The sequence below is a fragment of the Melozone crissalis genome, unplaced genomic scaffold (assembly GCF_028551555.1).
Source record: "Melozone crissalis strain CALT ecotype California unplaced genomic scaffold, PUWL_Pcris_2 ptg000008l_1, whole genome shotgun sequence".
NCBI lineage: Eukaryota > Metazoa > Chordata > Aves > Passeriformes > Passerellidae > Melozone > Melozone crissalis.
In genome coordinates, this window is record NW_026535786.1 from 17,605,224 (window position 1) to 17,619,658 (window position 14,435).

Here is a 14,435-nt window from a genome sequence, read left to right on the forward strand (position 1 = left end):
AGACTATCTGTCATTCCATCTCATAAAATAGATTTGCAGATTGGAAGGGAGTGCAGAGAAAAGCAACAGAGCTCCTAAAAAGCATGGGGAAAATGTAATATAAAAAGCAGTTGAAAGCACTGCTTGTGTTTTCTTCAGGAAGGAGATGAACAGCAAGGGCTATGCGACTATGCCCTCTGTGCATAAATGCATACTGTATGATGCTATTTACCATAATCAAAGGCATGAAGTAGGACTATCACAAGCTTTTGCTGTTTCTGTGACATAGCACGAGTACAGAAAGATATTTAAGGCAATGGTGGCCAATTTGTCACTGAACTTTATGGCCATTGTACAGCTGGTTGGAGTTGGGAAAGCTGTTGATACTTAATCAGATATTTTGTGTGCATACACAGACACACATATATGCCATACAACACCACAGTTATATTTAGTATCAAAAGAGAGAATACATCATGCTTTACCTGTTAAACCAGGTCTTAGACAGTAGAAGACAGGGATGAGTCCCAACAGCAGGATCTGCCCATAGCAGTGCTTTGTGCTGGCCACAGAGAACAGTGCAATAAATGGATGTTAGCTCTGACCTAGATTGGCAATTTCTGTGTTCCTCTACCAGTTATTTGCATGGATCCTTGTGAGTGCAACTTCACCTTGCCAGAGTCCATGAAATTTCCACAGAGATTGGAAGTGATCACTGCACTGACATTGATAATCCAGTATTAATGCATCTATTAAATAGCTCTTGAGGAATGTCTAACTAATCTGACTGTGCTGACCCGGTGAACTTTACAAATCCTTTTCCTCTGCATATGGCAGTCATCTGTACCACAGAGTCAGTATTTCTACTTTTGAGTTTCAGCTCCCTGGAGCTGTAAATCCCAGCTGATATTCTGCAAGCTCATATGTATCAGAAAAGTCCAGCCTACTTGATCCTAGTGTAAAGAGATGACACTGGCAGTGGTGCAGAGCACTTCTGGCATCTACAGCAAACAGTCATCAGTTAAATTTCACTGTCTATCTGTCCAGACTGTCCACAGGTCTGCTATTTGAGCCTTTCTCAGCAGAAATTTTGTTTTTCATTTATGACAGAAAGCCTTCTTCCCATGGAGCATATTCTGAAGATGATCTGAATGCAGATGCAGTGGGACACTGTGGAAAACATCATAATGAGAGTGATTTAGAGCAAAATCTAGGTGGAGTTTGACCACTGCTCTTGGCTGTAGAGAGCCATGTGTTAGCATGAGTGACTACTGTACAACATGGCACACACTGTGACACTAGCAGGCACTGCCCTAAACATTGTCACCTGTACATGTGGTTTGGAAGAGCAACAGCTGTAGCTGCCAACCAGAAGGGGTGAAAGATTGCTGTCACCTTTCCTGTAATTTGCAGCCTTCACAAAATAAGCAGTGACTCCAGTAACCAGCCTTGAGTGTCCATGCAGTCCTTACCGAGGTTCCAGAAAAACTGGTACCTCTTAGGTATGAAGGAGTGGTTACCTTGCTCTCCTTAAGGGGCCTTTTCCAGAGCTGGCTCACACCAACAGGGAGGCACAGTAAATATGCTTAATGTCACCTATGATTTCATTAAAAAAGGTCAAGTACTGCTTTACCACTGGCCCACTAGTGCAGTTCCCACCTCTACAGGGCAAACTGCACTTCATTAGGAACAGCAGACCTGAGGCTTACAAGGGACAAGGGACAATATTGCACTGCAATAGAGGAGGAAATTCTGCACCTTTATCACGTTATGAGTAAGAAATTTGTGACATTCCAACCTGCCCCTCACATGGATGTTTGCACCAATGCAAACCCAGCTATGAAAGAGGCGATGTTTATACCCATGTAGACACAATGCAAAGAATAAAATTTCAGAGCAACTGGGAACTAGACACAGACTTCATACTTGTGTCAGGTAATCTAAACTGCATTTATATAGTCTTTACTTTGTTGCTGGAGTAGCACTACACAAAAAAAATAAAAAACAACACTGCCATGGTTGCTTAGAGTTGCTCCCTTTGGGGCAGTCATGGAAAGACTGTTGTATTTGCATTGCTTTCCTTGGCTACCAGGTGTAGCAGCAGAGATAAGCTCCCTTGAACAGGAATGTCTGGGAGGTTGTACTGCCTCATGCCAGCTACTCCTGAGCCAAAGCTGAGATTCCAAGCCACACAGCTGCAATCCTCTTGCATAGTGCAGGTTGCACATTCTGGCTGCTACAAGACAATAGACAGACTCCCTTTCCAAATCTTTATACAGCCAGTGCTCCCAAAGTGCAGCAAGTATTGTCCTTCCATCAATATGGGGATTGAACTGAAAACAAAGAACTGATTCAACTGTGAACCATGAAAAAGGATCCACAGGGACTTGCTCTCTCTGAGGAAGTGAAGGGAAGATGGTGCCTCCCAGTGCTCCTTCCTTGCAGGATACAGGGCCCTGAGGGAACTGCTAGCCCACTTACATGCAAAGCGCTTGTCACCTGGCTGATTTTTCATTTCAGCTGTGAAGCTGCTCCATTGTAAAGCTATTTCATGAAGCAGGAAAAGCATTCTTCACTTCCCAACAAAAGAAAATCCGTTTGTTTCCTTAGGCACAATTTACTCTTTCACATTTCTGGGCTTTGTATTCTTACCTGACAATCTGGGAGTGCTTTGATGTGAGAGCCAACCCAATCTGGAGATGAGACTTGAAAACTTGTGAAAAGTACAAATCAAATCTAAAACTGTGTGACATTCACCTCCTCTCCTCCCCGGGAGGACATCATAGCTCCTCTTCTTCCATGGTCTGCAGTGCTGGATGCTGATCTCATTTCACAGCTGCACTACCAGACTCCTTCCAGTAACCTTCATGGAGATGCTCTGGATTTAAGCCAATGCAACCACGACTAGAACGAGTCTCACTTCCTCATCCATATGCAATGTATAAGTTCCCCTCATCACTTTTGGATTTGGTCCTGTTGAGTAGGCTGGCATCTGAGGGAGCCTATCTAAGCATAATACCAACACAAAAGAGCTGAAAGCTGGATCATAAGAAGAAAACCTATAAATCTAACTCTTGACAAGGATGCTCAGATGTCAAGGCAACTTGTTGGCATTCCTGCCATCCACCAAAAGACATGAAGAGGTTTGAGAGATCATCCTTCTTACATCAATCCTTCAATGCCACTGAACAAAGCCCACTGACTCATTTCATGCCTTACCCACGTTGGAATCCATCTCATTTTTACTTTTACAGACACTGAGGATAGTTTAGGAACTGCCCTACTGTATGACTGGGAATGCCTTGGGTCCCAGAACAACCACCACTGGATACAGGACAGTTGTCTGAAGCCGTTTTCTAGGCCATTACCAAAAGACAGATAGAGCATGTAGAACTCAGTAACAAGGAGAGAGGTGAGGACTGTCAGGGGAATTACTGACTGGTACAAAAAAACCACTCCCCACTCCAGAAATATTAAGCATTAAAAACTGTGCAGTGCTCTTTATCAGGTTAGGTATTGCTTTCCCCACACCCTGTCTTTTTCTGCCCTGCTCTTAGATAAAGGCAAAAATCCCTCCTGGGTATGAATTAAATGCCCTTGCCTTTTGCTTTGCTTGCACCAGGGAAGGTATCAACAGATAGCATGATACAGCCATTGTAGTAAAATTCTAGGCAGATGAGCATCACCACCCCAAGGCAGCACGGTCGGCACGCCTCAGGGTAGCAGCAGCCAAGCATGCCATGGCAACCAGCCAACTGGTGACACTGGCCAGGAGCCAATTCGATTTATGTTTGGCAGCCTGACACTGCACACTTCTGTGCCAGTCTTCGATTGCAGAAACGATAAGAGGTGACCTTTGAAGGCCAAGGGGACAGATGAAGCTGAAAGAGGATCTGTCCCTGGGCTGGAGGAGCACCAAAGTGGCAGATGTCCCCTCTTTCATGAATGACCATCACAGTCACACCAGCAACCACCAGTGCTGTGTTGGCCAGGGAAAGGCTGGGAGAAAGGTTGAGACCTGGCAAATGTGTTTAAGTCTTTGGAAAGAGTAAGTAACAAGAGAGACAGAGAGCTTTAAAGATATGAGAGACTAATAGGAGGAAGATGGTAACAAGAAAACACAGACTTTCTGTCAGGAAAAATTTCCTGTCTGTGGAGAATTTTGTCCTGTGATGATGCTCTTCAGAGGAATATTCTGTATTGCAGAGCACAGCCTGGAATCCTCAGAGAGATGTAGAAGGAGACCTCCTTAATCTTTTTTGCATTTCTTTCTTGGATGACTCTGGGGTCACTTAGCCAGCTGTTCAGGTTTGTGACTGGAAGGCTGATATCATACTGGAATAGGAATTCAAGAAAAATCTATATTCATTAACATTTTAAAGAGGCTATCAGCTTGACTCTGGCCACACACCTTCCATGTTTGCTTTCTGCAAACATTGCTAAGCTTGAGTGTTACTGCATGCATACTGAATAAGTATAAATGGATGCACATACTGGTCTTGAACACTCGATCACTGAAAACTCATTTTTAAATATATATTTGATTGTAGATTTTCTAGCTTCCTCTGTTAGCTAGATGTTTACATAAGTGATAGTATCACATGCAAATGCATATTAAATTGTGCATTTTAAATGGCCACTTCAAATGGTATGTCCATGAATGGCTGGCCACTTTGAATGATGTTAGGACCAACAAGAGCATGGGGAGGATATCTGAAAATGATTCAGAACATTGTGTGGAAATAAACTATTTTTCCATGAGTTCCACTATTTTTTCAAAACAGTCAAAATAAATGAAAATTAAAATCAAATAGCTTGCTACTATAAATGTCCTACCTCCCTCCATTACAGCAGATTAATCTAAATAAAAATGGAACGTCAATTCAAAGCAGAATCATTATTGCTTAGGAAAAAGGCATCCCAGGTATTAAATAACAGGGAATTAGCATTCATTATCCTGTGTACAGAGGACCCCAAAACACTGATTCACACTGCCCTATTCTTGCCATTGATGTTTATACCTTTGCCCAAGTCTAAAACCTACACAAGTACAGCATGCAACATAGCAACTTACATTTCACTAATCACTAAACACATTTCTGTTGCCACCTAAATCATCATATAAAATATGGAGACTTGGACAAGAAAAAGCAAACCTAGACAATTCAATTTCAAGGTTTATTTCTAGAAAATTCTAAATAAGGAGAAGTAAAACCAGCAACCCTTTGTAGTTATGTACAATCAATTCAGACTCATGCTCTTGAAGGCTTCCCTCCTTGCCTATCTCTTAAATCACAAATTAGTTCCTTTCCCAGTATTTGTCTTTTTGTATATCTGTTCTTCCCTATCTGTCCACTTTTGCTGAGTAGGAATAGACTTGCCTGAAGCCCCAGGTTAGCTACAAAGCTTGGAAGCCCAATTGGAGAGAGGGAGGTGCAATTTGTGGAAGAGTAGTGGTCCAAATGAAATTATGGAGAAACACCTGTAAGTACAAGACTGGGTGCTGAGGTTCTCTAGAATTTACATCAGGCTGTTTATGACCATCAAGGTGGTATGCAACATTTTTCCCCAACAAGCTAATGAATGCAGGCTGCCCTCTACAACAGAATAGTTCATAAATGTGGAGGCCAGTTTTGCTTGGTACTGCCTCTTAACTGAGTTTCATGCAGAGCCTACCTCCAATGTTATCTTTTCTTTTTTTGTTTATGTTCTGTTTCTTTGGTAAAATAAGAAAGGTCAAGAACAAGAGAGGAGAATATCTTCAGATCTTTGATTCATTTTCTACTCAGCTCAGTATCACAATGTATAATAAATTCTTCTTTATGGCTTGAAAGTGTTATAGGTTTGTCAAAAAATGTCCACTTTTGCCTCTCAAAACTCTTCATCCCTTCCCAGGGGACCTGGTTAAGCAGACTTGCACTTGGTCAACAGTCAGGAATTGCAAACATCTCCTAGAGTGACTTCGCCTCTCTAGAGGACTTCATCTCCTAGGGGACTTCTTCCTCTCTTCTCCCCTCACTTACTGAGCTGTCAGAGCCCTTAATCTTTCCTTTCCCTATCTGATTCTCTTGCTACCCCTGTCTGAATTAGCTGACATGTCTAAAAGCTTGATGCAAGCTTCCATGGCATGGGGCACTCCAAGTAGAATGCAGTAGAAACCCTACGAGTGTGAATGAAACTATAAGCACTGCTGATAATAGGATGTTCCAGACTAGGATGTGGTTGCACTAAGAATCTCATCCATACAGATGGAAGAAGGAACCTTTTGACTCCATGACCATCCCACCAGCAAGGACTCCTGCAGTATGAGAGAGCTTTGGTCTTGTGAGATTTTCAGCTAAAGTTGGAAGCCTCCAATGACCTGGCCAAGTTGCCCCACTGGAGCTGCCTGTGCTAGTGTGACTGAAAAGGTTCATCACTATCTTTAGCACATGCAGAGCTTGGGGAGCTCTCCCTCCATGCCTCCCAGCTGGCAGACACTCTCCTGCCGCCATGGGAAAAAGGGCTGATGGCACCTCCATCTAGAGGAACAGGAACCTCAGCAGGAGCTGCAGTATTTCCAAAAGCTGACTGGAAGCAAGAAAGAGGGTTTTAAGCAAGAAATTCATCTCCCCCACCCCAAAACACTAGCAAGGGGATTCCCTCGTTAACTCTTAATCTAGTCCCCACACCAGCTCTTGCTCCCGGGAGACTGAGGGAGGTATCCACTTCTGGAAAGGCCCGTTCCCTAGCGAGGCACCACTCACCTGTCTTCTCTTCGGTTTGGCTGCTCTCCACTGTCTCCATTTGGGGTTGCGCTGTTGCCTTGGCAGTAGCATCCTCTGCGGCAGGGGTGGTGGTGGCAGTGGTGTCAGCAGCAGGCACGTCGGCTTGTTTAGGCTCCTCTTTGTCTTGGGCTTCGTCAGCCTTCAAGGACGGCGAGTTATCAGTGGAAGCTTTAGTGGCACTTTCCCTTTCGGGGGCAGCGGCAGCAGCGGTCTTTTCCTCCGAGGAGGCAGCGGGAGTGGCAGCCTGTGGGGCTGGCTGCTCTGAGCCCGTGTCGGCGGCTCCGTCTCCTTTTTTCTCCTCCGCTGGCGCGCTGCTGTCTTTGCTGCCCTCCTCCTGCTGGGCACTGTCAGCGGCGCCTGCCTCTGTGGCAGCAGGAGCCTCGCTTTCTTTGTTCTCGGCCGCTCCGCCGGCAGGGCCTTCCTCCTTCTTGTCGGCGGCATCAGTCTCAGATGCTGGGGCATCTCCCTTCTTCTCTCCCTTGAGCTTTTTCCTCGTTATGTGTCCGCGGAAGCTGGCCTGGATTTTGGTGGCTGCCTTATGAGCTTTATCTTCTGGTTTGATGCCATCTTGCTCGATCTTTTGGTCTCCGTCCTCATTTTTTTCAACCTTTGAAGAAGAATAAGGGAGAAGGGCAGAGGAGAAAAGAGGGAGATAAGTTAAGATTTCTACAGGTGTAGCAGATGCTCTAATTTTATTGAGAATATCACACTTTCCTCTCCTGCTAACCAGTGAAAAGTTTCAAAACAGCCTTTCCATTTGGTATGGGTTTGGAGCCAGGTGTCCCTAATTTTATCCTCATGCTGGACTGACATAGGTCTCCAGCCAAACCTCCAGGCAGAGGTTTGTAATAGAAATTTAAAGCACCTCATCATCTCTGTCAGCAATGCTGAGACCATCTTGGCTGTGTGGAAAGGCTTTCACCAGCTGGCTTGTCTCTACTTCCATGATTTATTTTCCCATTCATTTTGAAATATACCAATTTTTTTCCCCTACTCATTTTCAAAAAACTCTCCTGAGGGAGATTTTCACAGTCCTTCCAAATCTACCTCTGCTTTCAAGTTGGTGTTTCTTTTTAATGACACCTTGTTTCACAGGTGTGTGACTCTAATGACACCAAGTGCTTTGTCTGTTATAGCTTTTTGGCTGGGATTGCCAGCAGAGAATGGGATTGCTGCTCGCCCCGCTGCAGCTCCATGCTGTCAGACACACAGGGATATTCACAGGATGTACTCCTCACAAACGCCCTGCCTGCAAGCGCTCCAAGCACTCTGCCTTTGCTCTCCACTCGAGGTTTCACTGAAGGATTAATGGGCAGATTATTATCACTCTTTCCAATTTCAGCTGACTATTATTATTTCTGCAACTATTGGGGGGAATTCAACCTTACAACAAAGAACAGGCGTTCCCTGTGTTTTTTAGACTTAAATCGTGCATTAAAGTCTTAAATGGGACCAAAACAGAGCCTGTGCCTCACGCTGGTCTGCTGCAGAGAGATAATGCTCATCTTATAAACTTTCACTGAATCTACAGGACAGACCATGCTTCCCCCCAATAATTTAGCAGGCCTTGGGCAAGTAACAGCTCAGCAGCATATTGATGAAAGGACACTGTTCTATTAATAATCCCATTGGGAAGCATTCAAAAGACCTACTTGGAAGTAGAGCCGCTGGCCTCTTTGCTGTCTGCACCTGGTTTCCATCACTGGCTCAGGTCACAAAACAAAGAAAATAAGCTAACTGGGAAAGACAGAAGCATTTACTCCTGTGTGGGAAGTGGGAATTACTCCTTTGGCCATTGCAACTGGGATCTGCCATCTGGGGAAAGGCTCCAGACTAGAAGAGAGAGGGAACAACCTACAAACACATTCAGGAAAAGAGTGGCAGGAAGAAGGGAGAAGAAGCCACTGCAATGTGCAAGTGTGCCACTGAAAACATCATGACTGTAGAGAGGGAGAAAGAAGAGTGGCCACAGCAGCAGCAATTCCTGCGAAACAGACTGGAAGTGATCATTTCCACAGCACAAGACAGGGCCAAGCACACATGGGAGCGATGCTCAGCCAGAGAACAAATCTGGTGTCCACTGCCATGCCAGAGGTGGTACTCCTTATGTCCCCCTGGGTCCCCACTGAGCACAAATCCCTCACCCTAGCATTGGTGCCCAACACTCCTTAAGTGGGTATGGTGGCCAAGGAGTAAGCATCCCCAAATCATCAAGGAAAAGAGCCACCCTACACAGCTGTGCAGGGATGTGGACGGGCCTGTACACAGCAGGAAGTGAGATGGGAGGGGCACAGGATGCTTATGTAGGGGGTGAAAAAGGCTGTGAATGAATATGTAAATGGATTAATACACAGAATTCTGCTCAAGGAGTTTTTCCGCTCCTGACCATGTCCAGGGACAAAATGGCTGTTGCACCAATCACAAGGGTGAGCATTATGTCTACACTTCCCCAAGTGCATTAAATGACACAGAATGGAAAGTGGGCTTTTCGTGTTTGTCTCAGCTTGTCAGGGGGCAGGTGATGGTTACATGCAAAGACAATACAGGCACCAGCAGGCTGCAACCATTCGTGTGTCTTGCAAAGCTAGCTCAACACTGTCATTCAGCATCTGGGTAAGCTTTTCAGCCTACTTCAGCACAAGGAGGTGGAACCAAATTGGAAGTATGCTTAAACCAGCCAGATAGTGCAGAGCTCCACACAAGCTCATCCATCCTGTTCTTTAGACAAGTTTTGCATCTTGCAGTAAATCCTGTGTTGCTGTGGCAACCTAACTGCTAATACCTGAACTAGCTGGTTTAAGGAGATCTTGGATATGCCAGCATTACACCGTAGCCACAGCAACATGAAAATAGACTGATACTCCTTCAGAGAACTGTAGGACACTTAAGTGCTGTAGCTTTGACTCCTTCTCCCCAAGGACTGAGGCTAGTCTCAAACAACAGCAAGACTGGGAGACTGGAAAGACAATTTAAGACATGGCTACAAGGCCTTTAGGGTCCAGTCCCCACACCTGATTCCTATGAAACCATTAGTGATTGTGGCAGAATTGTTAATCCCTGGACTGAAGGGAGATCTCTCTTGCCACTGGCCTTGTTGCTCTCACATCCCACATATTTCCCACACCAACCCAGACAGCTGTTACAGGTTGTGGACTGCTGCATGCCTGACTTTCTGACTCCAGAGGAGCTGCTTTGTTACCCAGGCTATGCAGCCCTGTAAAAGTTTATCTCCTTCCCCTGCTAGCCAGGGCCCAGAGCACAGTGTATCCCTGTCAGCCCCTGACCTGGCAGGGGATGGGAGAGCACTTCTCTCCAGGGACATCAGACCAAACCTCCCACCTGCACCTTTCAGCAGAGCTAAAAGGCTCCTTTGCTATTCCAGTGACATCATTGTCCTCTTCTCCCAGCTGGGATGATCCAACGGAGTTCTTGCCAGATCCCAAGTTGTGCAACTGCAAAATGTATTTCCAGTAGGGGGCTTTCAGCATAATTTCAGATACAAAAGATAGGAACCATGAGACTGGGGAAGAGGTGGAGTTCAAGATCCTGGATGAAACAAATGTACTAATGGTTTGTCTTTGCCAACTGTGGCCTTCAGGAATCCTGTTTCTATTCAGTCCTTCCCCAGTAAAGCATCCCAGGCATTTGAAATTACTTTTTTTCAGGCTACTGCCCTGCAGCTACTTCTAGGGTAGGACACGGTATCCACAAAGTATGTGTGTCATGTTGTGTAACAATGGGTTGGGTGAGAAACAGGTTGTTCAGGGGGAAACTTCTGTTCACACAAAAAAAAAGCCCCAAGGGTGTTTTATCTGTGGATTATGTGCACAGCAGATAAACCTTAATTAAGGAAGCGCTCAAAAATAACCTGTATACAGCAGAAGCTCCTGGAAAGCAATTTGTCTTCCTTGGAAAGCTAAAAGGGTGAGTCAGCCCTGCCAGGATGCATTCAAAACCATCTCAGTGGAAAACAAGAAACCTGTCTGTCTTATCTATCTCCCAAGCATTCATGACATCTTGTCTGTAGTATTGTGGTTAGAATAAAGCGACTCTTATTACTAGTGTTTGCATGGAATCTAGAGTTCTCAGCCAGGAAACAGGTCTGGTAGGGATAGCTTTCAGATATTAGTATTCCATCACCTCCCTCCCCTTCATTTACATATCTATTTGTAGAGTAAACTCATACTAATACTTAATACTGATATATTAATGATACTGTTAGGGTACATGCAATGTATTACCATTTTACACAGAGCAACTGTCCTTGGTTTCATTTAGTTTTAAATAAATCATAGATCCTGTAAAGGCAAAATGGTATCACTGAGGCAGGTCGATGAAGAGCTAAATGGACCTATAAAAGGACATAGTCAAACATGTCCACTTTTTTCATTTAGACCATCCTCACATACCCAATGAAGCCACTGTGCAAAGCTCTGCCTTTATGAAGCACACATTTATGTCTCCATCTACACAGCCCACAGCATCTTTCCAGTCCTAGAGGGATGATCCTCTCACCATCCCCATCTGCTTGTCTGCCACACCTCCAGGTTTCTAGGACATCCCTTGCCATGCAGACTGTTCCTGTAAGTGAGAATTTCCTTGCTATCACGTACGTGAGAGAGTAGGAGATAAGAAATTAATGTTAAATCACAGATAGGGCAGAGGTTAGTTCTCAGGTACCAGGAATGTAGAAATTTCCTGGAGCCATGACAAGAAGATTTCTAATCTCTGATTGCTTTTACACCTGCCATCTCTAACCTCACAGCTTATTGGGGGGGAAGTGGGGGCGGTGTCAAGTTATAGCAAAAAATAAAGGAAGTATTACCATAACCTCCAGACCCTTTTAAATGTCTCCTGTGCTGGTGTTTCAGGAAAGGAGACATGGAGAACCTAGGTGTTTTCTAGATGTTCCACATGTTTGCAGCCACATATAGGCAAAGAAATGAGAGGACTGAATGCTTTGGTCCTTGCTTGCTGTTAGTCCACTTGTCTCTCATGGTGTACCTCATTGCCTTTCCTTGGAAAAAATAATCACATTGTTTTGTGTTCTGAATGCTGGGGTGAAGAGACCAAGAAAGAACTTACTGTTTCACTGAAAGGTGTTTGAATGTTACACAGCTTCCTCTGCTTCTCTTTCTAGCTCTCCTTTTCCTGGTGTTTTCTCTGCCCTCCAATATATAGCATGTATCAATCTCCTTAACCTGCATCCTAGCATCAGGTTGCTTTATGCTATAGCTATGCTATATGTTTAGCCTGATATCCTGCTTCTTTCTTTCCTTAGCTAGGAGCTCCTCTTCAACGTGACACCAAATCCCAGAGCCCTTTGATACATGTGGCCATCTCCCAGTATTTTGAAAATGGTGTGTTGGGAGCACAGATTTAGGACTTAGACACCTTTTTCCAGTCAAGGCATCAATACTGGCCAGAGCCTGGACATCCATAGGACCACTGACACTTATCAATAACACACTTTACCCTTTTTACCCAAGGGAAATACAGTACCTGATTATTATTGGGAAAAAAAACCCCCGAAAACAAAACAAACAATTGTGTTCTCCACGCAAAGGAGTAAGGGCCCAAAGTAATTCTTTTCTCATGACACCTGTGCTAAAGTATGTGTGGAAACCTTTCTTTCAGTTATTTAGGTGAACTAGTGCTGAATCACCCAAGCACCTGAGCTATTTGTGGGGTTAAGATGCATCTCAGCCCATGTTCTGTTCTTGAGTAGAACACAATGTATGTTCTTATTGATGTTACTCAAGACCACTTGGGCCTAGACTCACAAAGAAATTTAGGCATCCAACTCCCAGTGATTTCCCAGGATGAGTCACCTCAGTGTTTTTCATGGGCCTGGCTCCCCACGACCTGATTTGTCTCAGAGACAGCATTTAAGGAGCAGAATGTATTAAAAAAAATAACCAGCTGTCTCCCCAGAAGGAGCAAAGCGTGGACACGTGAAAGAGAGAAAAGGCTTTCACGCTTTGGGAAGTGAGGGAGCAATTTAGCACACAGAACAGCTTTTTTAAACCCAGTTAAATGGTGTGAAGACACCTGGCTAGAGGATGGCACCTGTCAGCACAACCTGTCTTCAAGGCGAGGAAACAAACAGAGTTCCTTTATTCTCCCAGGATGACTATGGTGATGGTGGGTAAAATACCCTCGAGAAAGAAAAGGTTAATTCATCCCTCTGAAGGCCTATGCAGGATTGTTCCCCAGGGTATAACTAGCAGGGTTTCAGCTCTCCAGTTTCAAATCCTCTAACAATAGGGTTTCCACCCTTTCCTCTACAAGATCCTCCCATATGTAGGAAAACTCCCCTCTATTTTATGGTGCCTAGATTAAAATAAGATGACAGGCAGGCCAGATAGATGGATGGATGTTATTCACTCATGTACAGTGGCTGCAAAGAGAGGTAGAAGACAACCAAAGCTAGACCTATTTAGATATTTCTAGTGAGCCTTCTCAATAAATCCATACTCTCCACACCTGTTTCATGACTCTCCCTTCTGTTTGTCACCCTCTTTCTCTTAAGCTGGTGGTCAACCCCAGTGTCCTCTACCACCCTGAAGCTCCAAAAGCTCCAGCAGTTAAATGGAAAAAGGCACTCACCACTGCTTATGTTGCCTTTGCAGGCTGGGTGAAAGAAAGCAGAGCCTTGCCCCTGAAGGGGACACAAAGTGGATGATGGTCAGGATGATGATCATGGTTCTGGAGCAGAGAAGCTCACAGGGGAAAATATTTGCCTTGGGTCTGGTCTAGGCTCTATGGAGCACTTTGGTGGTTGTGGGGCACAGGCTGCACTCACTCATCTTTCAATTTAAAGGACCCAGAATGTCAGAGACAGGACTGGGCTGGAACTTGAGAAGGTGACGCTTTTATAGTTCATGCAAGGGTGTGTGTATACCCTGGGGTGTGCCACTAAAGGGCACAAGGTCTGTGGGGACTGTGTCAAAGGTCTTGAGTGTTCGGCACAATCAACATCTGTGCTCTTGTTTGAGGTTAGATCCTGGTGCATACTGTACTGTCAGTTGTGTCTAGTCTCCTTTTTGGAGGGAATTACTTGTGTCACTTCAGAAAGAACCAGTCAGCAGGCATTCAAATCAAGGGATCAAAGCCTAGAAAGGAAGCAGGAAGGTATCCAAGCTGACAGTGTAAATCTACTACCAAAATAGTAGATTGAAGAAATTCAGCAGAAGGACCAGGTGGTAAATTTCCCTTGAACTATGATTTGATTAGAAAAGTCCATTCAAAGAACAGATTATTTTTGATGCAGATGTGCTTAGATAGAAATGCAAGCTTGCGTGTCACTGGACTAAAGAGAAATTTTATCTTTTTAAACTCAGACTATGTGGTTTGTTTGGTTGGGTTTGGGGCAGTTTGGGCAAGGATGGTTGCTGCTATGTGGAATATTTTGAAGTTGCACCTTCAGACTCTGAATCCATATCTGCTGACCATGAGCAGGTAATGAAACCCAGAATTATCAATGTTTCTCCTCCCTACCTTTTGTCTCCCAGTCTCTTTTTTCCCCCTTTTTTTTTTAGATTTGGATTCCACAAAATTTTTTAGGGAATTGTTTTATAGCCTCTGGTGGTTCAGAGTGCCTGCCCCTATGACAGGTGGACGCATTTGCTCCTGATCTAGCTGCACACAGGGCCCAGAGGCTAATTTCCTGCTCAGACTTGCTCCCCT

The 14,435-nt window shown here is 44.6% G+C and overlaps 1 protein-coding gene across 1 annotated transcript in view; it reads right to left on the reverse strand.

The window, feature by feature from the left end:
• Positions 1 to 14,435, reverse strand: part of GAP43 (growth associated protein 43) — a 52,545-nt gene that overhangs the window by 15,049 nt on the left and 23,061 nt on the right. Inside the window, exon 2 of the mRNA XM_054269800.1 lies at positions 6,726 to 7,353. Within this exon, the coding sequence (XP_054125775.1) occupies positions 6,726 to 7,353 (628 nt within the window). The remainder of the gene's footprint in view (positions 1 to 6,725; positions 7,354 to 14,435) is intronic.